General features: G+C 58.9%; 1 protein-coding gene and 1 non-coding gene across 9 annotated transcripts; both read right to left on the bottom strand.

Moving 5' to 3' along the window:
- Positions 1–3,263: 3,263 nt before the first annotated feature.
- CERCAM (cerebral endothelial cell adhesion molecule) lies at positions 3,264–23,730 on the bottom strand. 8 transcript variants are annotated; one of them, XM_078061846.1, is made up of 16 exons: positions 18,893–19,198; positions 16,934–17,054; positions 14,933–15,039; positions 13,453–14,383; positions 11,914–12,024; positions 11,623–11,740; positions 10,930–11,064; positions 10,620–10,824; positions 8,707–8,826; positions 8,299–8,375; positions 8,091–8,197; positions 7,103–7,235; positions 5,308–5,435; positions 4,930–5,133; positions 4,303–4,549; positions 3,264–3,814 (listed from the first exon to the last, which is right to left on the bottom strand). In XM_078061846.1, the coding sequence occupies exons 4-15, from the start codon at positions 13,647–13,649 to the stop codon at positions 4,303–4,305; spliced, it is 1,782 nt and encodes a 593-aa protein (XP_077917972.1). In that variant the 5' UTR covers positions 13,650–14,383; positions 14,933–15,039; positions 16,934–17,054; positions 18,893–19,198; the 3' UTR covers positions 3,264–3,814. The 8 variants fall into 8 exon arrangements, with proteins under 8 accessions (XP_077917972.1, XP_077917975.1, XP_077917974.1 ...); XM_078061849.1 differs by lacking the exons at positions 16,934–17,054; positions 18,893–19,198 and adding an exon at positions 23,713–23,730; XM_078061848.1 differs by lacking the exons at positions 16,934–17,054; positions 18,893–19,198 and adding an exon at positions 23,452–23,624.
- Positions 21,752–21,963, bottom strand: LOC118551881 (small nucleolar RNA U3). The gene has a single exon (XR_004925294.1). It is a non-coding gene; the product is annotated as a small nucleolar RNA U3 (small nucleolar RNA).
- Positions 23,731–24,558: the final 828 nt, after the last annotated feature.

Genomic DNA, 24,558 nt, shown 5'->3' with positions numbered 1-24,558 from the left:
GTTTCCAGGGGCTAGGGTGGGAGAAGGGTGCTGACTGCAGGCTGGCGTGGGGGAATTGGAGTATATATTCCACATCGCCATTGTGGTGGTGGTGGCAGGGCTGTTGACATTTGTCAGAAATCATCAAAGTCGGGCACCTGGGTGGCTCAGTTGGTTAGGCGACTGTCTTCCGGTCAGGTCATGATCCCAGGGTCCCGGGATCGAGTCCCACATCGGGCTCCCTGCTCGGCGGGGAGTCTGCTTCTCCCTCTAACCCTACCCCCTCTTGCGCTCTCTCTCTCGCTCTCTCGCTCTCTCTCAAATAAATAAAATCTTAAAAAAAAAAAAAGAAATCATCAAAGTCAATTTCACTGTGTGTCGATTTAGCGGGAGTTCCTGGAGCTGTCCGCTCCTCAGAATCCCTTGGGTGGGAAGTTCAGAAAGCCAGGCCTCACCCACAACCTACTGAATCAGAACCTGGCTTGGGGGGAACGCGAGGGGGGCAGTAAGGTGCATTTTAACAAGCTCCCCAGGTAATGGGGCAGCGGGGTGGTTTGCAGTGTGTGGTTTGGGGCCAAGGCTTCTGGGTCAGGACAGGATTCCAAGCTTCTATCTCCGGCCCAGACCTGAACCCTGAATCCCAGGCTCGTACATCAACGACCACCTGCTCTCTGCCCCCGGATCCTGCCTGCCGCCCTCCCCCCAGCCAGCCCCACCCATAGTCTTCTCCATTTCAATTGATGGCAGCTCCATTCCTCTAGAATTTGAGGCCCCAAACTTTGACATCATTCTCCATTCCTCTCTCGTTTTTTTTTTTTTTCTTGTCATTTAATTTTTATTTCACAACTTAACTCTTATGTCCAGCTGGACTGGGAGGGGGATAAGGAACATGTGGTACCCAAAGATCTATTGTGAGAGCACGAAGACCATAGGACTCTGCGGGCAGATGGGGAGAGGGGTGCCCTCCCGAGATAAAGCACAAGCCAATTTATTAGCGCTGTCCGTAGACAGCCCTGGTGACCTGGCTGGTCTTGCCGTTCCTGGATCCGGAGCGCTCCACGGTGTCTGTGTCCTCTTTCACCTTGCCAAAGACCACAGGCTCACCATCCAGCCGCTCGGGCTTGGCAGCCCAGATGAAAAACTGGGCAACATTTGTGTTGGGCCCAGCATTGACCACGGACCAGATGCCAGGACCCGTGTGCTTTGGGTTAAAAATTCTCATCATCAAACTTCTCCCTGTGGATGGACTTGCCCCCAGTACCTTCATGGCATGGGACGTCACTGCCCTGGCACAGAAATCCGTGAATCCTTCTGGGAAAGCAGGAGCCAAACCCTTCCTCCCCAGTCCTCAGAGCATCCAAGTTTGCTGCTGTCTTGGGAACTTTGTCTACAAACAACTGGAAGGCGGTGCTGCCCAGTAGCTCAAGAGTACGGTGGGATTGACCATGGCTGGGCAGCGCGGGGAGGCTCTGGGTGGCGGGGTCAGCATCTGCAAAGCTTCCTGTCCTGCTCTAGAAATTCTGTCGGCTCTGCCTTCTCACCGCCCCGCTGCCAGCGAACACCCTGGTCTGGGGCACTGTTGTGTCTCACCTGGATGATTACAACGGGTTCCTAACTTCTCTCCTTCTCTCTCCCCTGGGCCAACCTACAGTTTATTCTCAGTACTGTAGTCAGGGTGCTCATGTTAAAATAACAGATCAAGTCATTTCTCGGCCTCAAACCTTCTGGGGGCTCCCCGTTCCAGAGTAAAAGACAGAATGTCCTCCAAGGCCCTCGTTGCTCTGGCCCTGACCTTGGCTCCATCATCTATCTCCAGGCCCTCCAGGCCTTGCTCACTCGACTCCAGCCACGCTGGCCTCCATGCTGTCTTTTGAACCTGCCAGTCCTGCTCCTGCCTCAGGACCTTTGCATGTGCTGTTCCGTTGGTCTGGAATGGGCTTCCTTCAGTTATCCCCACAGCCTGCCCCCTCACCTCCGAGTCTTTGTTCAGATGTTAACTTCTCAAACCATACTTGATGTCTCCTTCCTCATTTGGCTCTATAGCACCTACCACTCTAATATTTGCTTATTTATTTCTGTCTATCTCCCTCCTAGAATGTCAGCTGCACCAGGTCAGGGATTTGGGGGGCACTTTTATTCACTGCTGTATCCCTAATGCCTAAACCTGGCCCATAGGACGGGCTCAATAAATGGTTGTTTTAATGAGTGAAGGGGACACCGGAAGCCTAGAGAGAAGGGACTTGCTCAAGGTCATCACCATCTGGAATCAATGGCTCTTCACTCTTGGAACTAACAAAGCACCCGTCCAATAGCTTTGCCCCAAAGTCCTTCTCTCAGCCATGCCAGGTCCCGAGACCAAAGCCAAGCCAGCTGGACCTCATCCCCAGGACAAAAGCAAGGGATAGCCCAGCCTCAGGGGGTGCCTGTCCGACTCTGCCAGGACCCTGGTGCTTGTGCAACCAAGTCAAGGGGCTGCCCTGGGAGGGGGCTCCTCTGAAGAAGGAAGCCTAGACATGCCAGTTTGCCACAGCCTTGTGCTGGTGGAGGCCAAGGCCAGGAGCCACCTCCCTACCCCCTCCAGCTGCCTGAGTTCAGGCATTGGAGACAGTAGCTGGGCCCAGAAGCCGAACCCTATGGAGGGGGGATGGAGAGGGAAGACCAGCAGTTCCCCAGCAAGAGAGCTGGAGAACCTGGAGCTGCTGTAGGTAGCCGGCCAGCACAAGGGGCTCAATCCAAATGCCCCAGGCTCCCTTTCCCCTTGCGGGCCCACACCAGCAGAGGGCACCCCGGCCCACAAGGTCCATGTTCTGCTTTTCTTTCACCCTCTGGTGGCCACATGGGTTAGGGCCAGAGGGGAGCCTTGCATCCATCTACCCCGTCTCTCTCCAGGGAAGGGTTGCACCCTCACAAGTGAAGATTCAAAGAGGAGGAGGCTCAGCAGCCCTGGGTCTGGGCCCATGCTACCAGCAAGGTGAGGCTGGTGATGCCCAGGACAGGCCCAGTAGGTGAGCATTTATCGTGGGCTGGGCTCCGGGCCAGGCTATTCTATACCCACCCAGCCCCTGACATGCTTCTCTTCCTCGTAAACTTCACCACCAAGCGGACCAAGACCCAGGGAGGGATGGCATCCATCCGAGATCACCTAGCAAGGAGATGGTGATGCCAGGTTGGCCTGACTCCTTCCCCAGGCTGCCCTCCCCTCTCTGTCTCTCCAAGGGCTCATCCATAGATCAGGAACCCTTCCCTCCCAGACCTCATGACACACAAAGAGGCTTGTCCAGGAGTTAAAAATATAAAGCGCAAATACCAGCTGGCTTTTACTGAGGGCTTACTATGTGCTGGGCACCAGGTCTGCCAGGGCCCTCCTCCCACCTCCCTGCACTTCCCAGTGGCCAGGGGGAGAGGATGGGCCCAGGAAGCTGAGACCCAGGTGTCGAGTGGGGAGGGGGCTGAGGTGGAGGTAGAAGGTGGTGGAGGGGCCCCAGCAGTTGGGTCCGCGGAGAGGGCAGGGCTCCTGGTGTCTGTCCAGCTTGAAACCAAAGGCTGGGGACCCCCCCTTCCTTCCCTCCACCCCAGGCCCTGAGTCAGGCCAGGCAGGGTGAGAGGGCCTGTGAGCCCTGCCTTTTCTCTACATGACCTTCAGGGAAGGGGACCCATCTCAGAGTGGTTTCTCCTGAAGCAAGATGGGGCCAGAGGGCAGAGTGGCCATGCCTAAGGTGACAGTTGGGTCTCTGTGGGGTCTGTGGCTCTTGGTGGTGGTTCCTGCAGCTATTTCCAACTCTCCTCCCTGGCCAGTTACAGCTCCTGGGTGTTCCTCTGGAGTCACCGCCTGGCCCTGGTGGGACAGAAGAGGCAAGAGAGAAAGAGAAAGAACTAGAGCTGGATATCCAGAGACAGCCGACAGAAAAAGAGACAGGGTGTCTGGGTGGCTCAGTCAGTTAAGCGTCTGCCTTCGGCTCAGGCCATGAATCCAGGGTCCTGGGATCGAGCCCCACATCGGGCTCCCTGCTCAGCTCTGCTTCTCCCTCTCCCTCTGCCCCTCCCCTCTGCTCATGCTCTCTCTCTCAAATAAATAAAATCTTAAAAAAAAAAAAAAAGAAAAAGACACAGAGAAGTTCCGAGAGACACAGATAGGCAGAGGGAGAGAAAGAAAGCTTGAGATAGAGAAATGCAGGGAGCCACAGAGACTGCAGAGCAGAGCCAGAAAGAGGGAGGAAAGAAGGCAGGCTGAGAAGGGCACAAGAGAGACCCAGACCCAGCCTGGAAGGGGAGAGCAAACCGAGGCGCGCGGGGCTGGGGTCCTCTTCCCAGGCCCGCCCTCACCTAGAGCTCATCCCGGGGCTGGAGGCTGTGCCCACTGCTGCCAGCCAGGTCCAGGCGGGGGCCACGCAGGGTCTTGTGAGAGCCACTCCAGCTGATGATGCGGCCGCTGTCATCGTCCCAGGGCGAGGATGTCTCCGTGTCGCTGAGCCACTCAGCGTCCCCTGCATAGTGGGTGGGGGCAGCGAGCAAGGGCCGGGCGGAGAAGGCACGCAGGTCTCTCGGCCAGAAGTGCGCCTTGTACTGCTCACTATGAGGCAGGGGGAAGGCTCAGGAGGGCTGAGGTGAGTCCCGCCAGCCACACCGCACGCCCGCCTAGAGCCGGGCACCTGCCCGAAGCACCTCACCTCACCGCCCTCCCCTTCAAGACCGCACAACAAACTCAAGAAGCAGGATCTCTATTCTCCCCACTTTCCAGACGGGAAAACTGAGGCTCACAACAGGGACGTGGCTTGACTAAGAACCACACGGGCAGCCCAGAATTCACACCTAGGTTGGTCTGACTCCAGGGCCGGGCTGGGCTACTCCTTGGCGACCTTGAAGTGACTCAGCCTCAGTCTTCCCGGCTGCCCTCGCCGAGGTGGGCTCCCCGGATGAGCTGACCCTGCCCGGCCCCCATCTGAGACTCACTTGGGGTGCCGGTCAAACATGATGGGCAGGAACTCGTCCACAGGCAGCATTCGGCGCAGGGGCTGGGAGGCCAGCAGCTTGCGAGCACCTGCCAGGCTCAAGACATAGGCCAGGGTCCAGTAGGAGTATCCGGCCACCACCAGATGTGGCAGCCCGTCCACGGCGGCCTCCTCCTCGGGGTTCACCTGCTTCCGGCCCAGGTAGCTGCGGGTGACAGCGAGGGCAACCAGGAGTCACGGCAGGTCCTGGGGTGTCCGAGGACCCCTTCCCCGATCACAGGCCAGGCTCAGGGGCAGGACTGGCCAGGCTCCCAGCAGGAGAAGGCAGAGCCCCAGAGCCCCCTGACCCCGCACCATCCCGCAGGTGCAGGCTGCCTACATTAGGTCCCATGGCAACTTCTCTGCCTCCACCTCCTCCATCAGCTGCTCCAGTCGCCCCCTGAAGTTGCTCTCAAAGCGCACGTCGTCCTCAAACACCAGGACCTGGGCCAGGCCCCTGGCAACCACCTGCAATAATGGGGCGGGGTGGGGGGAGCAACACACAACACGGGGGGAGGCTCTTTAGATTCAGGCGGTCCCCTTCCACCTGCCTGACAGACTCTCCCTGGCCTCCGTTATATGGCAAAGGCTCAGCCCTGGCCACGTCACTCAGCTGTTCCAAAGCCTGCTGGGGCTCCCACCGCCTGGGGACTGAAGTCCCAACATCTGGCTCTGGCAGTCAAGGTCCTCCAGGCCCCCAGTCCAGCTCTCCAAGTAGACTCTGATGGCAATCATAACCTTTGCTGCGTTCACTGAGTGCAGCCATATCCCTGGGACCCTCGGGAGGCAGGACGCACGATGTCCCCGTCCTGGACTCCAGGCCCAGCTCCTCACTTGGCCTCCTAAGCTGTCCTCAAGGAAGCTGGGCTGGCTGGAGGTGGGGGAAGACCTCAGCCCCCACGATCCCTAAGAGAAAGTTACTTTTTTTTAAGATTTTATTTGTTTATTTGACAGAGAGAGACACAGTGAGAGAAGGAATACAAGCAGGGGGAGTGGGAGAGGGAGAAGCAGGCTTCCCGCGGAGCAGGGAGCCCGATGTGGGGCTTGATCCCAGGACCCTGGGCTCATGACCCAAGCCGAAGGCAGACGCTCAACGACTGAGCCACCCAGGCGCCCCTAGAGAAAGTTATTTTTGTAACTTCTGGAAATGTGAAAAGAACGTGAAATCAGCTTAGTAAACGGTGAAATGGAAGTCATCCTTCAATCTGTTCAGGGACCGTAGAAGATGGGGCGCCCGGCTGGCTCAGTCGGTTAAGGGTCTGCCTTCGGCTCAGGTCATGATCCCAGGGTCCTGGGATCAAGCCCCGCATCGGGCTCCCTGCTCAGCGGGAGCCTGTTTCTCCCTCTCCCTCTGCCTGCAGCTCTGCCTGCTTGTGCTCTCTCTCTCTGTCTGTCAAGTAAATAAATAAAATCTTAAAAAAAAAAGAAACAGTAGAAGATAAACAGAAATATAAGCTCACGTGCTTATATTTTGGTTATGGTGGAAAATAAAAACAAGGAGTGGGTCTGGGTGCTGCCTCTTGGAGGGGGTGCCCGCCCCTTGGAGGGCCAGTCCCCTGGTCCCTCCTGCAATGGCCAGGCAGTGACCTCTCATTGGCGCTCACCTGCCCCCCCAGCTCTGAGCTGAGGCTTCTGGGCCAAGCCCCAGGCCTTCCTTCTTTCCCCCGAACACACAGCTCCAGTCTGCCTCAGAGCCTTTGCCCCACCGTTTTCCTCTGTCCGGAAGGCTCTTCTCGCTGCCCCTCGGTGGTGAGGCCCACCCCGGCCCCATACCAGGCCAGGAACGCAGGCCAGTCCACACTCCAGGAGAGTCTGTATGTCTCCCCTCCACGGCTAGCTTGCTTCTTCCTGGTTTCTGTGCCCTGCCCTGGTCCCTGAGCCCCGGAAGGGCAAGAGGGGCCTCCTCCTTGTTCCCCTCTGTATTCTGAGCAGCAGATCTCCCAGCACACAGGATGGGCTCCGTAGAGACTACGGAATGAATACGGCACAGGGCTGAATGCATAGGAGGTTTAAAGCTGCCGGCCAGGTCTTCCTCAGTATATCCATTCACCCACTGGTTCCCCTGGGCGCTGAGCACAGAGCAGCAAATCGGGTGCCCCCCCCCACAGCTCTCCCTGCGGGGGCGGCGTCCTCACCTCCTCCCAGATGGAGTAGTGGCTGAGGAAACAGCCCACCTCGCCCTTGGTCAGTGTGCGGCCCGAGTAGGGGTCCTGGTAGCCAGGGAGCAGGTCCACGCCGAGGCTCCTCATGATACTGGTGTTGAGTGTCCTGAGGGAGACGGGTATCATGAGGCGAGGGGTGCCTGGCCTGTGGCTGCTGGGGGCAGTCACACTGGAGTTTAATTTAAAGGTGTCAACCTCGTTACTGCTTCATGTGGCCTGAAGACGTGTGACAACCCAGGGAACCAGAGCCACCTAAGGCCGGGGTGACCCTCGAGGGAAGGAATAGAAGCATGGGGAGATGGGCAGCAGCCTGAGGGGCATGCTTCCCAGAATGAACATGGGGGGACACGGCATCTGCTTCTCGGGCAGAGGCCCGAGGAGAGGATGGACATCCTGCTGTCAAAAGGGCTGGGGGCACAAGGCGCCAACAGCTGTGGGCAAGCACAGCCATGGGACCTCTGGCTCCCCAGGGCTACAGGACTGGCCCCCACCCCCACCCCCACCCATCAGGACCCTAAGTCCAAGACAGAGAAGGGTAAGCCTGATAATAATAAAGACACCTAACCTTTGGAATACTTCCTCTGTGTCGGGCCCTGGCTAAGTCCTCACCAAGCCCTTAGAAGTCCTAAGAGGAAGGCACAATTAACTGCCATTCACACAGCAGGGCTGGGAGGTGGCGGTGACTTGCCGGAGGTCACCCAGCTGGTAAGTGGCAGAGCTGGAACGCAAGCCTAGGGGCTCCAGATTCTGGGCCTTAACCGCCGTGCTCTCCTCCCTCCGGTAGGTCCTGTTTCCGTCTGCCCTGGGGTCTCTAAGACAGAATCACTCAGGCCCTGTTTGATAACCTCCTGGAACAGCAAACTCATTCCACTCATTTGTCTGCTCTTCCCAATCCCAGGGGGCTCCAGTGGGCCACACTGCTCCCCTAGCTGCCCAGGGCCCCGCCCCCAGGGAGCCTCACCGGCCGTCCACAGCATCCACCACCCGCCCAGAAATCTCCATCTCCCAGAGCGAGCTTAGCATGCGTTCACGGCGGTCGGGCCGGCGGGCCAGGCTGATGACAAACACCTAGAGGAGGCAGGGAAGGTGGGTGTGGGAGGGGTGGGTGTAGCGGGAGGGGAGAGCCCACCCACTTCCTGATCCCAATTCTGCAGGCTGAGGGAACTTACCTCATCAAACCCCATCTTGCTGGGTCTCTTTGGGGGCCGGGACACATGCGCTGAGGCCCACATGGGGGGCCCGTCCACTGCAGAGGAAAGTACCCCCCATCATGAATCCCTATGGACTCTTGTCAGCAGTGACCCTGGAGTCCCAGCCCCGCCCCCCCCCCTTGCCCCCTTGGAACACCCAGGAGGAAGGGCCGTCAGAGATCATAGGATCCACCTGCTTCCATCATAGAGATGGGGGCACTGAGGCTCAGTGGGGAAAAGGGCTTGCCCAGAGTCAGGGAGTAAGTTAGAGGTTGAGGCTGGAACCCCAAGCCCACTGCCCAGTCAGGTCCGGGGCCTGGGAGAAGGGGCACAGGGGGTGGGAGGCTAGCGTGGCAACAGGCTAGTGACCTGGCTCCCAGCCCTCACCTAGTGCTTCCAAGATCAGGTGGATGAAGTTGACCCTCTCATCCTCCAGCCCCTGGTGGGATTTCACAGGCACGTTCATGTACCCGTAACGGTGTTCATTGCACACATGGACCGTAACCCCTGTGGAGAGAGACCGAGTGAGTGCTGGAGCAGGGGGGCAGGGCTCTTGGAACCCAAGGCAGGCATCCTCTCTGGGACTCAGTGTCCCCACTGTGGGGTTGGAGGGAGAAAAGGCTTGACTCAAACAATATCTAAGGGACCTTTCTAGCTGAGATGGTTTATGCTGGTCTAGAGCACCAGCTGGGTGCTGGGGGATGGTGGTGAGCAGGACACAGCCCTGTCCCTGGGGGATCATGGGGAGGCAGGAGAAAGCAAACTCCCATCTGACCAAGCCTTCGGGCCAGTCCATTGCTCCACCCGCTAAAGCTCCCCACCTCCCGGCCTCGCCGCCCCGCCTGAATCCTGCACCATCACCTCGTGCCCAGACCCCTATGAGCGACGCCACACTCTCTCCTGCCTCCACCCGCCAACCAGAGTGGCCTTTTCTATTTCTTCAATATTTGTCACCTTTACTGCAATTACTTCTCTCCCCTTTATCTCCTATAGACTGTGAACTCTTGAGTGGCAGGCGCACAGAATCCGCTTAAAAGTCAACCCCACGCCCAGTATGGGGCACAAGCCTGAGCCAGCGTGGGGACTCAGTAGCTGGGTGCTGGAAGCCTGAATGACAGGGACGAAACCCCCTGCAAACTGCTGACCAGTTAACAGCGGCTGACACCCAAAGTAGTGGTAGCAATGACAAAAACACGGGAACGCTTCTGCTTCTTCTCATGGATTCTCCATGGGTTTGTTTTTCCTTCACTCGCCTTTTGCACTTGATACGATTTTTTTTGCCTTGCACGTCTGCAGCAGACTCCACCAACACCTCTTGCACGAAAAAGCCAATGACATGTCCCCCTCTGGCCACTGTGGGCACACTGCTTGCTCAGGTGCAGTGCTCCTGGGTTACATCGTCACTTCTCCTTCTCCCTGAATTGGCCTGTGCAGTCCTCTCAAGATCCTTTTCCCAACACCGGGCGTCTCTGTCTCACTCTCATCTCTGACTCTTCCTCAGGACTGGATTTATCCCGGCAGAGCCCAAACACTTTGCGGTAATTTTCATCTTAAAAATAATGCCAACACCCGAGTGTTCTTTTCAGTGTGCGAAGCCAATCGCGTGATCCTCTGATGGCTGCCCAGTGTTGTCAGGCTAAAGACCAGATGCTTGCCGTCAGGTCCACACAGGCTGGCCCCTGCCCACCTTTCCTGCCTCAGCCTCTGCCATGCCTCCCCTCACTTATTATGCTCCTGTCACCTGCCTTCTTACATTGCCTGCTACCACAGGGCCTTTGCACCTGCTGGTCCCGTTGCCTGAAATGCTCTTTCTTGCTCTTGTTAATGCTTTCCCATACTTCAGATCTCAGCCTCAAAGTTCACACCCTCCAGGAAGCCTTCCCTGCCCAGATCTACTCTGGCCTAAGCTCCCTGAGCACGCAGAATCAAGAAGCATTCCTTCCTGTCATGGCTGCGATTGGACATTGATTTGTGTGATCCTTGGACTGACTGGACTGGAAGTTCCAGGAGGGCAGAGACCGCCTGACTTTACTCACCACTGTCTCCCCAGTACCTGGCACGCACATGGTGGGTGCTCCATAAATATTTGCCTAATGAAGGCATACGTGAAAGTGCCATGATGGGGAGCCAGAAGGACATCTAACCTCCCAGGGCCACGGGCTCAAGAAAGGCTACGACCCAGACAAACAGGAGTTTAACAGGCTGGATGGGAGACTGGGGAAGGGCGTGCAAAGCAGAGGGAACAGCATATGCAAAGACCTAGAGGCCTCCAGGGTTGCTCACGGAGAGCCGGTCCTCACCAGCGGCCTGGCAGGCATAGGCGAAGACGATGATATCGTCGAAGGGCCAGGTGTAGTTGGGATGAGGGGGGTAGAAGGCGAGCTGGGCTGCCCCCTTAGCCCGCAAGGACACCAGGAAGGTGGAATGGACCATGGGGACCCGGAAGCAGCCCCGGCGCTGGCGGTTCTTGGTGGGGAAGTAGTCTGCTGTGCGGCGGTAATAGCCCTGGGGAGAGGGGTTGCTCTGAACTATGATGGGGCCCCTCCATCCCCAGAACACGGCCTCCCTTGCCATGGCCCACAGACCCCGAGGCCTCCGTCCCAGCCTTACCTGGGGCGTGATCCCACACCAGAAATTGGAGTAGTAGGTCTGGGAGTCCAGCATCGGGGCCACCACGGGCAGCCCCCGCTCTATCAGAAGCCTCAGCGTCTGGTTGTTGGTCAGAATGTTGTCTGTATCTGCAAACTTTTGGGAGGGGGGTGTCACAGACCCCAGCCTTATTTGGGTTGTACCCCCAAGGAGTCACTGAGTGGGATCCCTCTAGATTGCCAGAGACCCTGCCTGTCTCCCGGGATCCAATGGCATCCCGTTAGAGAGTTCTAACCTATAAACCAATAGGTGTATTTCTGGACCAAAGATCTTGTCTGGAGCAATGGCTCTGGGATCAGGTCCAGAGATTCGACCTGAGTTGCTGATCTGAGAGCTTTATTCTAGATCTGACTTAGGGAGTAGAGCCAAAGACCTACGCTGAGTTCTAGTCTGGGGAACCAAGCTCAGTTTATACTCCGGGCTCTAGCCCAGGAACCTAGGCTCAGTATACACCCGGTAATCTGTCTCATGGATCCAGGCTTCATAGCTCATCTGAGCTCAAGCATAGGGATCCAAGCTCAATATCCAGTCTGGATTCTGACCCAGGTTGCTAGCTGAAGGGTCCAGCCTACAGGTAGTTAAGTCACACCGAGATTGCTGTCAGGGACAGATACCACCACTGTGGGAAACCCCGTCCTAGCCAGGCTTTCTTACCAGGATGTAGTCAGCCCCCCAGTCCCTAGCAAAGGTCAGGGCTTCCTGTTTCAACTCCATCAGAAACTGGTGCCTTTCTCTGGTCCAGTGCTTGGGTCCCTCTTCGTCTGGGTAGGACCTGAGAGGGTAAAGAGATGAGAAGTTCGCCAGGGGCAGGTGCCCGTGCTCCCCCTGGCGGCAGGGCAGTGGAGAGAGCCCTGGCCTGGAGGTGGGGGTTTGCGGCTGTCCCTTTTCCTCCCTGGGTGGCAGCTGTTGGCCCTCTTCCCAAGAGCCCTGCCCTCCAGTCACCACCTGGGCTCCCCCTCGGGCCTCCAGACCACAGCCGCGTAGTGGTCACCCACAGCCGCCAGCCATTCCTGCAGCATCCGCGTGGTGTTGTCCGCGTTGTGGTCCGTGGCACACCTGGGGACGCGGGAGGAGGAAGGGTGAGGGGGCCCTGCCACCGAAGGGCCAGACCCCGAGGCAGCGCTGACCCCTGGAGCACCACCCCCTCCGAGGCTGGACGCTTGGGTGCTGCGGGGGGAGGACGTGTGCTACAGAGTAAGGCAAGCACCCCGGTCCCAGGCACAGGTCTGTGACCCACTGTGTGACCTCAGGCGAGTCCCATCCATCTCTGGGCTTCACTTTCTCCCTCTGGAACCAGAAGCTGGCCTGCTGGGCTCATGGGCTGAGACCCCAGAACATGAACGCATTTGAAAGACAAAAGTACGTCAGCTTTGAGGACCACACCTGCCACATGCCCCGGCCACCCTCCTTCCTTACCAGGAGACCACAGGTCCGCGCCTCCCCCTGAGTCAGGACCGGACAGAAGAGCTGCTGCTTCCCTCTGCCCGAAAATCCTAGTAAGGACCAAACCCTCCTCCGAACATCCCTGAGAAGTGCTGATGCGCCTGAGCTCCAAGGCCACGGAGCATAACCTCTCCTCTGCGGAGGGGGCTCCCCAGACCGGGGGGGGGGGGGGGGGGGGTGCGGAGGGCTTAGCCAAGATCCCAAGTTTTAGGTGATGCTGCCCCTTTAAGCCAATTCCCCAGAAGTGAAGACTAACTACGTGTCAAGTCTCCTAGGGGTGGGAACTAACCAACTCAGACTGTGGTAATTGTGGGCAGCCTCCCCAGGCCCCAGCTCCACCCTCAGCGCAACTTCGGTGTGCCTTGGGGGGTAGTTTGTCAATTCTCTCCAGTTTATCCCCAACCTCAGCCTGGGACTCCTCCCTGTCCTGGCTTCCACACACTGGGGCCCCCGATTCCGGTGAGCCCTGCGGGGATGCCTGGGGGAGAGACTCTAGGGAAGGGGCTCTCTGCCCTGGGCTGGCGGGACCCAGACCCTCCACAGAGAGGCTGGAACGAGCCCGGGGGAAGGAGGAGCAGGTCTGACGCCCCCCTGCAGAGCAGCATGGAGGCAGACAGCACCCTCACCTGCTCCCCAGGCACCCCCAGGCCTGCTGATCTCTGCCACGTGGGGACCCAGGGCAGGCCAGCTGTTCCTGCTGGCTCCACTCCAGGTCAAGCCAACCCCAGGGCCCACGGGGGCTTGAGTTTGGGCTCTGAGGCTAGGGCAAGAGGACCTCACTTAAAGCCAGAGGAGGTCCCCAGAGGAGTAAGGGCCGGGCTGGGTGTTCCGGGGTCAACCTAAAGCCTCAGAGGTCAGTCCGCAGGGCCAAGGGGATAAGGGGTCCGGTCCAGGGGCGCAGGGCCGTGCAGGGCCTGTCTGCCAGGGGAGGGGCCTGTCTGGGTGGTGTCTGGACGGAGCAGACGGGGCCATCGGGAGTGGAGGCTATCTGTGGGGCGGGGGGTACATGCCCAGAGGGTGCCGGTGCCCGGTCTCTCTCACCAGAGGGCCAGCCTGGCCCGGGGGTAGTCCAGCCGCTCCAGCGCGCCCAGGTAGTGGGGCAGTGAGTGCTCGGCATTGCGGGCCAGGACGGTAAGGACCACGGCGGGCAGCGGCGGCTCCACGACGCTCGCAGCCTGGAGCCACGGCCCCAGCAGGAGCAGCAGCTGAAGCAGCGGGGCGGCGGGGGCGACGGGCATGGCGGGCGCTGGGGCGGCGGCGGCTGCCCCCGGGGCTCGGGCCCGGCGGAGGGGAGTGGGCGGGGCGGCCGGACGGGGCGGAGCCTGGGGCCTGGGGCCAGGGCGGGGCCGAGGCGGGCGGACAAGGGCCGGGGGGGCGGGAAGCGTACCCCCAAAGACTGGGCTCCCCCTCCCACCCGCTACGCGCTGATTCTCAAGTGTCCTCTCCTCAACCCGGGGTGGCGGAGGGCCGGGGCCCGGAGACCCGCCCCACGCGCGACCCAGGGGCAGCCCCCTCCCGGCTGGACGCCGGCGGGGGAAACGGGGGACGAGGGGAGGGTCCGGGGGGACGGCATCCGAGCCGCTCCGGCGCCTGAGAACGCTCCACTCCGAAGCCTGGTGAGTTCAGCCCCCGGAATCCGGCTCTACCGAGCGTCCGACGCCCCTGAGTCCGGATTCCCCGGCCTCGCATCCGACCCTCGGACCCGAGCCGCAACCCGCGGGCCGGGACCGACCGGCCGCAGCCCTTGCCCGGCTCCCCGCTCCCGCCCCGCCTCAGCCCCCGGGCGCCCTCTGGCGGACCCACGCGGAACTTCGCAGACCTGCGCGGTGACAGCCCGGGCGGGGGGGGGGGCGGGGGGGCGCGGGCGGGGGTCCCCCGGACCTGGGCGCGCCATCCAGCTTCGTCCCGAGCCTGGCGTCCTCCGCGTGTCGTCGTCCTCGCCTCCGCCGCCAGCGCTGGCGCTGCTCTGGCCCTTTAAGAGAGCAAAGCCCACTTTCAGGCGGAGTGTAGGCCCAGGGGGCGCCACGGAGCCCGCACCTTGACCCAGCCCTGTCCAAAGCAGGACAGCCTCCCCTGGGGCAGAATCGGGGTCCTGAGGCCCCTGCTGAGATGGGAAGGGGGCTCCAGCCTCCCTTAAGGAGAGGGCAGAAAGGGAGGGGCCTGAAGGCCCCAAGCCGGTTCCAGCTCAGTATCTGCTGTGATCCCAGAGAGGCCACTTTCCCTGAGCCTCTTGTCCTCATGTGGATGGGTTTGCAAGGATGCCTCGAGAGAATGAACGCACTGGACGCTTCTCTCTGCATGGAGCATGACCCCGGAAAGAGTTGCTGAGGTGAAGACAGGACTGGAGAAGCCAGGCTCCCCTTCCATTCACCCCCCCCACACCCACCTGGAGGCCTACTTTCCTATGGCAGCTTTGGGTCTCCCTTCAGGCTCTTCCCAGGGTCAGAGAAGAGGGCTAAGCCTGTGCACACTATCTCTGCTGGGAGGGGAGGGGTGGGGAACCAGCAAGGAGTGGACTTGCCTGGTGACGGGGCAGCCTGTGGGGGCATCGAACCCGGGAGTCCTGGTCTTCAGCGCGGCTCCTAAGCTTCCATCAGGCCCCAGTCAAAGCTTCGGTGGCCAGTGGCCCTGCAATGAAAGGTCTGAGGCCTCACAGAAGAGTCCATTCCCTTGCATGGTAGCCTCTGGCCGGAAGGCACTCCCATCCCCAGAATGGGGATTCCATTTCTAAAGCCAAGCAGTATGCCCCACCTGACCCATCCCGGAGTCATCCCAGAGCCTCTGCCCATCCTATTGGTCACAGGGGCTTCCAAATTCTTCTCTGGCCTCAAGTCTTCTTCCTCCTCCTCCTCCTCCTCTGAATGCATTCACGCCTCCCACTGTCCCCTTCCTCCTTCCCCAGTCCATCCAGTGATCCATCCTGTCACTGACTCCCTTGCCCGTGGGGTCTCCCATCATCCCTGCCCAGGAAAACCCTATAACCGTCTTGCTTTTCAGCGCGGTGGGACTACTGCTGACTCAGGATTTCCACTCTCAACTGGACTCTCGCCAGGCCCAATGGGCCAGTTTCCCTTGCTCCTGCCCCCTCTCTGTGGCACGTCACAGCTTCTGAAGCCCCCACTCCAGCAAGGATCTCCCTGCTACTTTTTGGAGAAAAGAGAAGCCCTCACCTGGGAGCTCTCATTTCCAGCATCCCAGCCTCCGCCAAGCCTGCCTCAGCTCTCACTGCCTGGTATAAGGGAAGAGGCGCCCCCTCGTCACCCTCTTCACGGTGGAACAGCCCCGAAGCTCCAAGTGCCATCCCCTTGCCCTTCCTGGATCATCAGCCTCCCTCTCTTCTGGGTGCTTCCTTTGACATTCCAAAGGACTTAAATCTCCCCCAGCTTAAAATAAGAAAACAGCCACATCCTTATCTCTCCCTCCCGAACCTCTGGGACAGGGATCTGTGCTTTGCTCCAGGTCTCCCTTCCTCATCTCCCATCATGGCTTGACACACACCAAGGCTGCTCTAGCCGAACTGCTCCTGCTAAGACCAGGGTCCTCCTGGCCACTCCCCTCAACGCTCATTGCCTCCTCATCCAGAGGGCTCCCTTCAGCACCTGACCACATGGGCCACTCCGTCTTTCTGGAAAACCGACTGGTGTCTCCACTGCCCATTTGGACCCCAATTCCACCTGTTCTTGGTTGTTTTTTTTTTTTTTTTTAGGTAAACTCTACACCCAGTGTGGGGCTCAACCTCACAACCCTGAGATCAAGAGTCACACGCTCTATCAACTGAGCCAGCCAGGCGCCCCAAGATTCCACCTGTTCAAAATAGAACCCCAACCTTTCCCCCAAACATGCTCCCCCTCTGTTGGCCTCCCCAGTCTAGAGAACGGCACCTCGGCCACCAGGTCCCTTGAGCTGGAGAGCCCGGTGTCCCCAATGACTGGTCCCTCTTTCAGCCCACTCCATCACCTCGTCTGGGCAGGCCCGCCTCCTCAGTATCTCTTGCACGTGGGGCCACCTCTTTCCTTCCGCACTGCCACTCGCCTGGTTCAGGGCACCAGCACCACTCACAGGGCCCACAGCGTCTCCCAGAGACCTGCCCCCCACGTGTTCGCCCTAGAAACCATTCTGCCCTCAGCCACCCTTTCTAAATGTCTGCGGTTAACACCCTTCAAGGACTGCCCACTGGGAGCACCGAGGCCCTGCAATGGCCTGCGTGACTCTTCTCCAACCCCTCTCACCTCCCCCACCCCTCCCTTCCCCTTTAATCTCCTGCTCAAGCCAATTTAGACAAGGTACAGTTTCCCGAACACTCCATGCTTTAGGACCGTCCCACATCCTTTTTTTTTTTTTTTTTTTTGCTTCCTTCTGCCTGAACTGGTCTTTCTGGCCAACTCCTACAGGCCCTCCAGTGTCAGCTGAAACTTGCTTCTCATGGAAAACCTTCCGCATGTCATGTCGGGGGCACATACCCTGACATGGCATCCTATATAATCCCATTCATTGGGCAAGTATTTATTGAGCACATACTCACTACATGTGCAGGTAGAAGGTGCCCCTCTGCCTCTAGGGTGCTCACATTCCCGTGAGGGGACAGACAGGGAGCAGGCAAGCAAACTGATAAATTACGAGATAGTTTCCAAGAAGGGTAAATGCTGTGAACGACATAAAACCAGTTAAGAAGAACAGAGAGCTGCTGGGGGTGGGAGGCAACATTGAGTAGAAGAGTAGGTGGATCTCTTTCAGGGTGCAAGCGAGCCAGCCAAGGGCAGTTCTGGGGGAAGAGTGTTCCACAGGGAGGGAACAGGTCGGGCCAAGGTCCTGCGGGGGGTACAAGCCAGGAAGCCAGTGGTTGGAGCCCAGTGAGCAAGGGGAGGGTGGAAAGAGGTGAGGATCAACTAGGGCCTTGAAGCTGAGACAGGAGTTTGGATTTTTTTTTTTTTAAGATTTTATTTATTTATTTGACAGAGAGAGACACAATGAGAGAGGGAACACAAGCAGGGGGAGTGGGAGAGGGAGAAGCAGGCTTCCCGCGGAGCAGGGAGCCCGATGCGGGGCTCCATCCCAGGACCCCGGATCATGACCTGAGCCGAAGGCAGACGCTTAACAACTGAGCCACCCAGGCGCCCCTGGATATATATATATATATTTTTAAGCGCAATAGGAAGACACTGGAGGGGGTAAGCAGAGAAGTGATGTGATTTGTCTTAAAAAGATTGCTCTGGGGGCGCCTGGGTGGTTCAGTGGGTTAAGCATCTGCCTTCCGCTTGGGTCATGATCCTAGGGTCCTGGGATCAAGCCCCGCATCTGGCTCCCTGCTCAGCAGGGAGCCTGCTTCTCCCTCTGCCTGCCATTCCCCCTGCTTGTGCTCTCTGGCTCTCTGTCAAATAAATAAATAAAGTCTTAAAAAAAAAAAAAAAGAAATATGGTAGAAAAAAAGAAGTAAGGTGGGTCACTGACTGAGGTGGGCTGATCATACACCTGTGCTGCCATTTCCACTCATTTTTCACCCCAAAATATAATAATAGGACATACTCTACAGCGGTAATATTGGGCCAAATTCACAGAAACGCTGAAGCGGGGTTGTCGGAACATGGTCCCTGGACCAGCCAGCATCAGCCTCACCTGGAAATTGTTAGAAATGCAAATTCCTAGGCCCGTCCTCACACCTAGTGAGTCAGAAGCTGTGGGAGCAGAGGTTAAACCAATAAGGCTTCCAGGTGATTGTGATGCAGGCTGGTTTGAAGCCGCTGTTCTCTGGGACCCATGGCCAGGCCATGTAGAGTATATGCCTGGGAAAAAATGATGGTTTGGGCCCATCTGGCTGAATAGGTCCAGACCACCCCTGAACCATCATCTAACTAGGCTGTGGGTCACCCCCACCCCACCCAAAACAGCATCTTCACTCCCATCTCTCAGCCATTGTGATTCTGGCCAGAGCCAGGGGGTGGCGCCAGCGCCTCAGGCTTTCGTCTGGATTCGGGAGCTAGAGACCCAGGAAGAATTGTCCCCATCCCCTGCGCCTTCTCCCCCACCCCCGCCCTCCTGCCCCCCACCCCCAGCCTCTGCTCCAAGGCCTGCCCACCGGCAAAGGCTTTGCAGGGTGGCTTTCATCAGGGAGGGGGGCGCTGAGGCTGGCACACCCAAGGTAGGGGCCAACCCCTTCTTCCTGGAGGTTAGGAAGGTGGGCTGGAGAAGCCCCCTTAGTCAGGAAGAAATTAGGGGTGTCTGGCCTGTGGGGCTTGGGGGCCAGGAGCCCAGGCAGGCGGCTCTGGTCCAGTTGCCTCTGGCTATACCCGTTTAACCCTCTGCCTATCCTGCCCAACCTCAGGTGAGGTCTCAGGTGCTCCTTCTCTGCCCGTGGGCGGGGGCAGCCTGGAGGTACCCTGGGGCCCAGACAGAGCCCCAAGTTTGGGGGTCCTCACAGCCTAGCAGCCAAGCAAGCTAGGAACAGGGGCCCACAGCGGAGAGAATGCGTGGATGGAGCTCTTACCAGCTGCCAGCTTCACGTCTCCTGGGTTGGGGGCTCTCTGGGCCCCTGTCCTGCTTTGTGGTCAAGGGAGCCCAGCCTCCTGCCCAGAGGAGGAGCCCATGCCCTGCTCCTGGTCCTGGGTGCAGCTCGGCAGATAGGAATCCAGGAGACCCGCCTGGGTTCCTTCCTAGCTCAGGTTCCAAGTCCCGTTCCAAGAGGACCCAGGGCTGCGTGCAGGCTTGGCCCCCATCGGCTCCCCTGCCCCTCATCTTTCCTCCTTGAGGGGAGACTGAGACCCCTCGCCCAGCTGGAGTCACTCTGTCCATGCTGCTTGCTTTGGTCTCTGCTCCAGGGATCTGCCCACACCCCCTCATCTCCAGGGGTCCCACCCAACGCCCACGCCCACACCCACTCCCGAGGCCCACCCTCTGCCTCTTGGCCATGCCCGGGTCTCCCAGGACCCCAGATGGGGAGCTAGCCTCCTCTGAGGTTCTGCCTCAGTCCGCAGGAAGCTGCGGCTAGGCCAGCTGCTTTCCCCGGGCAGCCAGCTGTTTTGCCCATCAGGGAGCAGCCCTGGCTCCCCAGCTGAAACCGTGGCCGTGGCTGTGGCTGCAGCGTGGCAGCCCGGCTGGTCCGGGGCCTGCGGGCTGTTAACTCCTCTGGGCCCAGCTCCCTTCTCCATTGCCCCCCCGCCCCCGGAAGCAGCCTGGTGAGAGACTTCCAGAGACCCCAAGAAGGCCGAGCCTTGCTATCCCCGCCCCCCTCAACGACTGCTAACCAGACACCCCCTCCCTGCCACGGAGCCTTGTCCTCAGGTGACCCCAGGTAAGAAGGTTCAAAGGGCCAAATGAGAGCCCCATTCAGAATACTACTACTACTACTAATAATAATAGCTATCATGAACCCCCTGCTGCGTGCCAGGCGCTGGGCTAAGGGCTTTAAATGTATTCTCTGACTTAATTTTCACAACGGTCCGTGAAGCAGGGAAGATTTTCATTTTACAGATTAGGAAACGGAGACGTGGCGAGTCTAAGCGGCTTGCCCAAGCCCGCACAGACTTGGGGTTTGAAACGGGGCTACCCTGGCGGTTCCCTGAATCCGAGCCCTTGGTGGTGGTGCTATTTCAGTTCCCCCCCCAGCTCCTTGCCTCCCACCCCCAATGCCCCCCCCCCCCCGGGTCTGGGCACCGGTAAGGGCCATCTGTGGAATGGGATAGATAACTGATGGGTGGAGTTTACACCACCAGCGCCCTGGAGCCATGCCAGGCTCTGTGCTCAATACCTTCCAAGAGTTTATTAGCAGATCCTTCCTGTCGGTGGCTGCCGGTCAGCCTGGGCTAGAATCCCGGCTTTGCTGTTTCTGGCAGCCCGGCTTTGGGCAACTGACTTGACATCCCAGTCTCAGTGTCCAAAGCTGGAAAATATTCTGCGCCCTTGATTTTGTTGTGAAAAGGATGAGATAAGGCAGGTGAGATGGTTGGCCCAGTACCCGACACGGGGGAGGGGGGGATATTACCCCTTTCTGTTAGGACTACTAACCGCAATCTGGAAGGGTCTGAGTGGCCCACCAGGCTTGTGCCCCCTCACGCCCAGCATGGAGCTGGCACACAGGAGGGCTCTGTCGCTCCTTGTAAATCAATGAACCCTGGTCTGTGGAACCTCCATGGGGACAGCAAGCTGCAAGAGGGATCCAACTTGCCCAAGATCACAATGACTGAGATAGAGCTGCGGGGATCCCAAGGCATCCAGCTCTTAACTCCTGCACCCCTGTGGCCTTCCCTCCTGAGGCAGGAACCTGGTCTGGTGGGAGGGGGAGGAGGGACAAGGGAACAGGGACAATCCCAGGGCTGAGACAGCCCAGAAGGTGACTGGGCCGCGGCTGGGTGGGATCTCAGGGTCTGGGAACGACCCCTCAGGATGCAGTGACCCGTGCTCTCCCCCTTTGTCCTCTCCCCCCTGCCCACCATGGGTCAGCTCCCTGGTCCCAGCCTAGACATCTGGAACTGGAGCAGACAAAGGACTGCGAAGGGGGACAATAACCTTCTGTCCATTTTCAGATGCCGGGCCGGGCCTGGCCAGGGCTGGGGGCCGGAGCCCCGGCGAGGCGGTGCCAGGCCCCCCGCGGGCAGCGGACAATGTTGGCAGTGATGGAGAGGAGGCATTTCAAAGCGTTTTGTTCCCGCTGACCCCCTCCCCTCCACATCTCGCCCGGCTCGGGGTGAGGCCCCAGCCCCACCCCCAGCCACCCAGGCCCCTGCTCCTGGCGGCTTGGGGACCGGCCACATTCTTGACCTCAGGGGAAAAGTTTAGACTCTGCGCGCTGGGCAACAATAACGGTGTCACAGAACTGATTTAGGAGCGGCACTTACCATCACAAAGCAGCAGACAAAGAGCCAGGGCTGAGAACGCGCCGGCCTATTGCGCCTACTCCTCCAAGCACCGCCACCACTTCTCTCCTCGGCCCTGCCTGGGTGGGACTGGGTGCCAGGACCCCAACCCTGCGCTCCCCAGAGGAGGGCCTGAACTGGGGAGGGAGCCAAGGAGAAGGGATGGGGATCCCATGGGGGATCAGGGGGCCTGAGAGCTGCTTCCTACCAATTTGCCACGTGACCCTGGGCCAGTCCTTCCCCACTCTGGGCCTCAGTTTCCCTATCTGTAATAAGGAGGCTATAAACTAGAAGGCCGAAAGCATGGAGCTCTGATCTTGCAAGGAGAGGGATTTCCATGATGATGATGATATGATGATGATGATGGTGGTGGCAATATGGTGATAGAAGTATTGACCCCTTTGGTTCTGGGCACTTCACAGGTGCCAGGCACTGTGATCACTAACCCCTTTCTGGCCATCATTTTTTTTTTTTTTTTTTTTTAAACTACAGAGACCACTCTGCACCATCCTCTCCCTCTCGCTCTCCCAAAGGAAGAGAAGGACAATTATGGATGACAAATGGCAGTTGCAGAAGCCACACCAAGAGCTGGCTTCACACTTGAGAGAGAATGCTGCATCTTCCTTGTGGTTTCTGAGGCTCTAGACGGTTCAGAGAAACTTCTCCAGTAACAAACTATAGAAATGATCCCTGAAAATACAGTCTTGTCATCCCCTTTGATCATTTCCTTCTCAGCAACCTCACAAAGCAGGTTGCATCATGAACTCCAGTTGACAGTTGATAACTGAGGCTCAGAGAAGTTGAGTCACTTGTCCAGGGCCACACAGCTTGGAGTCTGTGCAACCGAGACGCAAGACAGGGCTGGCTCACTTCTGATTACACTGCAGTGAGGAGAGAGGCAAGGAGGCAGCTGGACCCTGGGGAGTTCTGGGTGGGAGGGCCTCTCCTCCCGGCCAGAAGGCTATGAATAAATAAATGTCTGATTACCCCCAGGGGGAATTCCACCCTTGGAGCAGGTGCTTTTAAAAAACGAGATTGATTCTTGTCTGTGAACAGAGGTTGGCCCGGCAGACACCCAGGTGCAGGGGATTGGACCAAATGACCTCTAGCGGAGACCTAGGCATTAAAAGCAGGCTGGAACATTTAAGGGCTGCTGGCTCTGGAGCCAGGCTATGGGTTCCAATCCTAGCTCTGATTTTTCCTGGTAGTAGGTCCATGGTGGACAAGTTCCTGCAACATTCTGTGCCTCAGTTTTCCCACCTGTAAAACTGAACGCACCTTGTAGGAGCGTGCTGATCATTCAGTGTACTACTTAGAAGGCCTTAGAACAGCGCCTGACTCTGTGAGGGCTGCCGGTTTCTATTTAGCAAGATCTGTGCAGCCAAGTCCAACGGCCAGGACACCTCAAGGTGGGCACTGCTAGGACTTGGTGGCATGCAGTCAGCTGTTGACCTTCCTTCCCAGGGAATGGTTGTACTTTGATTACAACATGAGGGTCTTATGGTCGGACACCGAGAGCAAAGGGGGCCCTGTTCTCTGGGACTTGTAAGGCAAAGACCAGCCAAGCTTCCCGGGCAGTCAGAAGAGATTGTGGCAGGGGTTGGCCAGCCCTGGGCATGGTGCCCCGCCATGAGGACAGGAAGGGAAGGGGGCCCTGGGAGGTGCTGTTCGGAGTCTGCCCCTCTCCACCCCTTAAATCCAGAGGGTCCAAATTATACGTGGAAAGTGAAGGAGAGGTGGCCCAGCGCGGTGTCCACAGCGCCAGTCCTCAGCCTCGTAAGGGAGCCCCGTGGGTCTGAGGCTCAGCTCTGCCAACTTGCTGTGTCGCCCAGGATGAGTTGCTGCCCCTCTCTGAGCTCATTCCAAGAGTCTTTTAGAATCCAAAGTGTTCAAAGGAGACCATCACAGGGGCCTCTGTGAGTCCACAAGTCTAATAACAAAATTGGCTTGGAGCCCAGGAGTCCTGCTCCCCAGACTCCAGTCCCTGTTGTCTCCCCTCCACCTCAGACTTCACTTCCAGCTTCTCTAGCCATCCTTCCCTTTGGCTCCCCTCGCCCAAGTCCCAGCGACACATGCATCACAGACGGAGGGTGAGACAGTCCAGTGGAAAATGTCATGGATTCTTGGGGGTTGAGGGGTGGTCCCAGCCTCCCCCTCCCTCACTGTCTGGCTGTGGGGCCAGAGGAGAACTCACCTGGGCAGAGCATCTTGGGGTCCCCTCGGCCCGGGAGGCAGATGGCACTGCTGGGGCCGGCTCTGGCACAAGGTGACTTCCCCACCCAGTTCCCGCTGCTGGAAGGGCTGGTCAAGCAGGCCCTCAGGTGCCAGCCCGTCCTTCCCCTAGACACAAGGTTTCCTGGCAGGAAGGGCACTGGCTGGGGGTTGGGCAGTGGGGCAGGGAAAGATTTGGGTGAAGGTGTCTCCTAGAGGGCTTGTCCGCAGCCCCTAAACCCACCTTCTTTCTGGATGCTGTGGGCCAGGGGTCCAGGAAGCCAGGAGAGGGCTGATCCGGGAGAGGCTGAGATGAGCCCAGGCCCCTGCCCCATCCTGCCCGCCCCCCCCCACCCCCCAAACAGGGCCAGCAGGGCCCAGGCTGAGGTGTTTGCTTTTCCTGTCTCTACACTGACTCCATTCAGAGCGGACTTTCTCCACCCCCGGCCAACGGCCAGCAAGCCAGGGCACCAGGGAGAGAGATCACCGCCCCCACCCTCCCTCCTTTGCAACCCCCCCGAATGCCATCTTCACTTCAGGGAAACGGCATCTCCCAGGACTTGCTAGTTTTTGAAGGGGGGCACTGCAGAAGTAGGGGGGCTGGGGAAGAAGGGGCCCACCCCAAAGGAGAAGAGGGAAAGAGGGAAACCGAATGGAGAAGTGGGTGGTGGGAAAAGAGGGACATGAAGTGAGGCCGGAAAGAGAAGACGAACAGAGGGCTGCGGAAGGGACTGGCAGAGAACCAGAGAAAGGGGCTCCTAAGGGAGGAGGCCCCAGGCAGAGGTGGGGTGGGGAGGGGCACAGTATGGGAAGCCACAGGCAGAGACTGACCCAGGAGGCAGGGAGCGCCTTTGCAGGCTGAGCCAGGGCCTCATGCCTGGCTCTCTGCCACCAAGGCGGGACAGGGCCTGAGGCCGCCCCTGGGGCTGGGCGCTCCTGACTCCCACCTGAAATCCCTGGGACAGGGTCCCCGGGCGGGCGAGGCTGTGACCTGGTCTGGGGCCAGGGGAAGGAGGAGGGTGAAAAGTTTCCCCAAGTCAGAAGGCCACGGGGGAGGCATCTCAGGGGGTCCTGCTCTTTGCTCTCTCTG

This window comes from Halichoerus grypus, chromosome 14 (assembly GCF_964656455.1).
Source record: "Halichoerus grypus chromosome 14, mHalGry1.hap1.1, whole genome shotgun sequence".
NCBI classification, from domain to species: domain Eukaryota; kingdom Metazoa; phylum Chordata; class Mammalia; order Carnivora; family Phocidae; genus Halichoerus; species Halichoerus grypus.
Note: the sequence above shows the minus strand (reverse complement) of the source record. Positions and strands in the feature narration are given on the sequence as shown.

What these genes read in the sequence shown, in the direction of transcription:
- CERCAM (XM_078061849.1), bottom strand. Translation starts at nt 13,649, where the DNA reads ATGCCCGTCGCCCCCGCCGCCCCGCTGCTTCAGCTGCTGCTCCTGCTG. An exon ending in AGGCCCGAGGGGGAGCCCAG is followed by an intron (nt 11,741 to 11,913) that starts GTGGTGACTGGA and finishes TTACCCTCTCAG; the next exon opens with GTCCTACCCAGACGAAGAGG. An exon ending in ACTACTCCATCTGGGAGGAG is followed by an intron (nt 5,436 to 7,102) that starts GTGAGGACGCCG and finishes CCATTATTGCAG; the next exon opens with GTGGTTGCCAGGGGCCTGGC.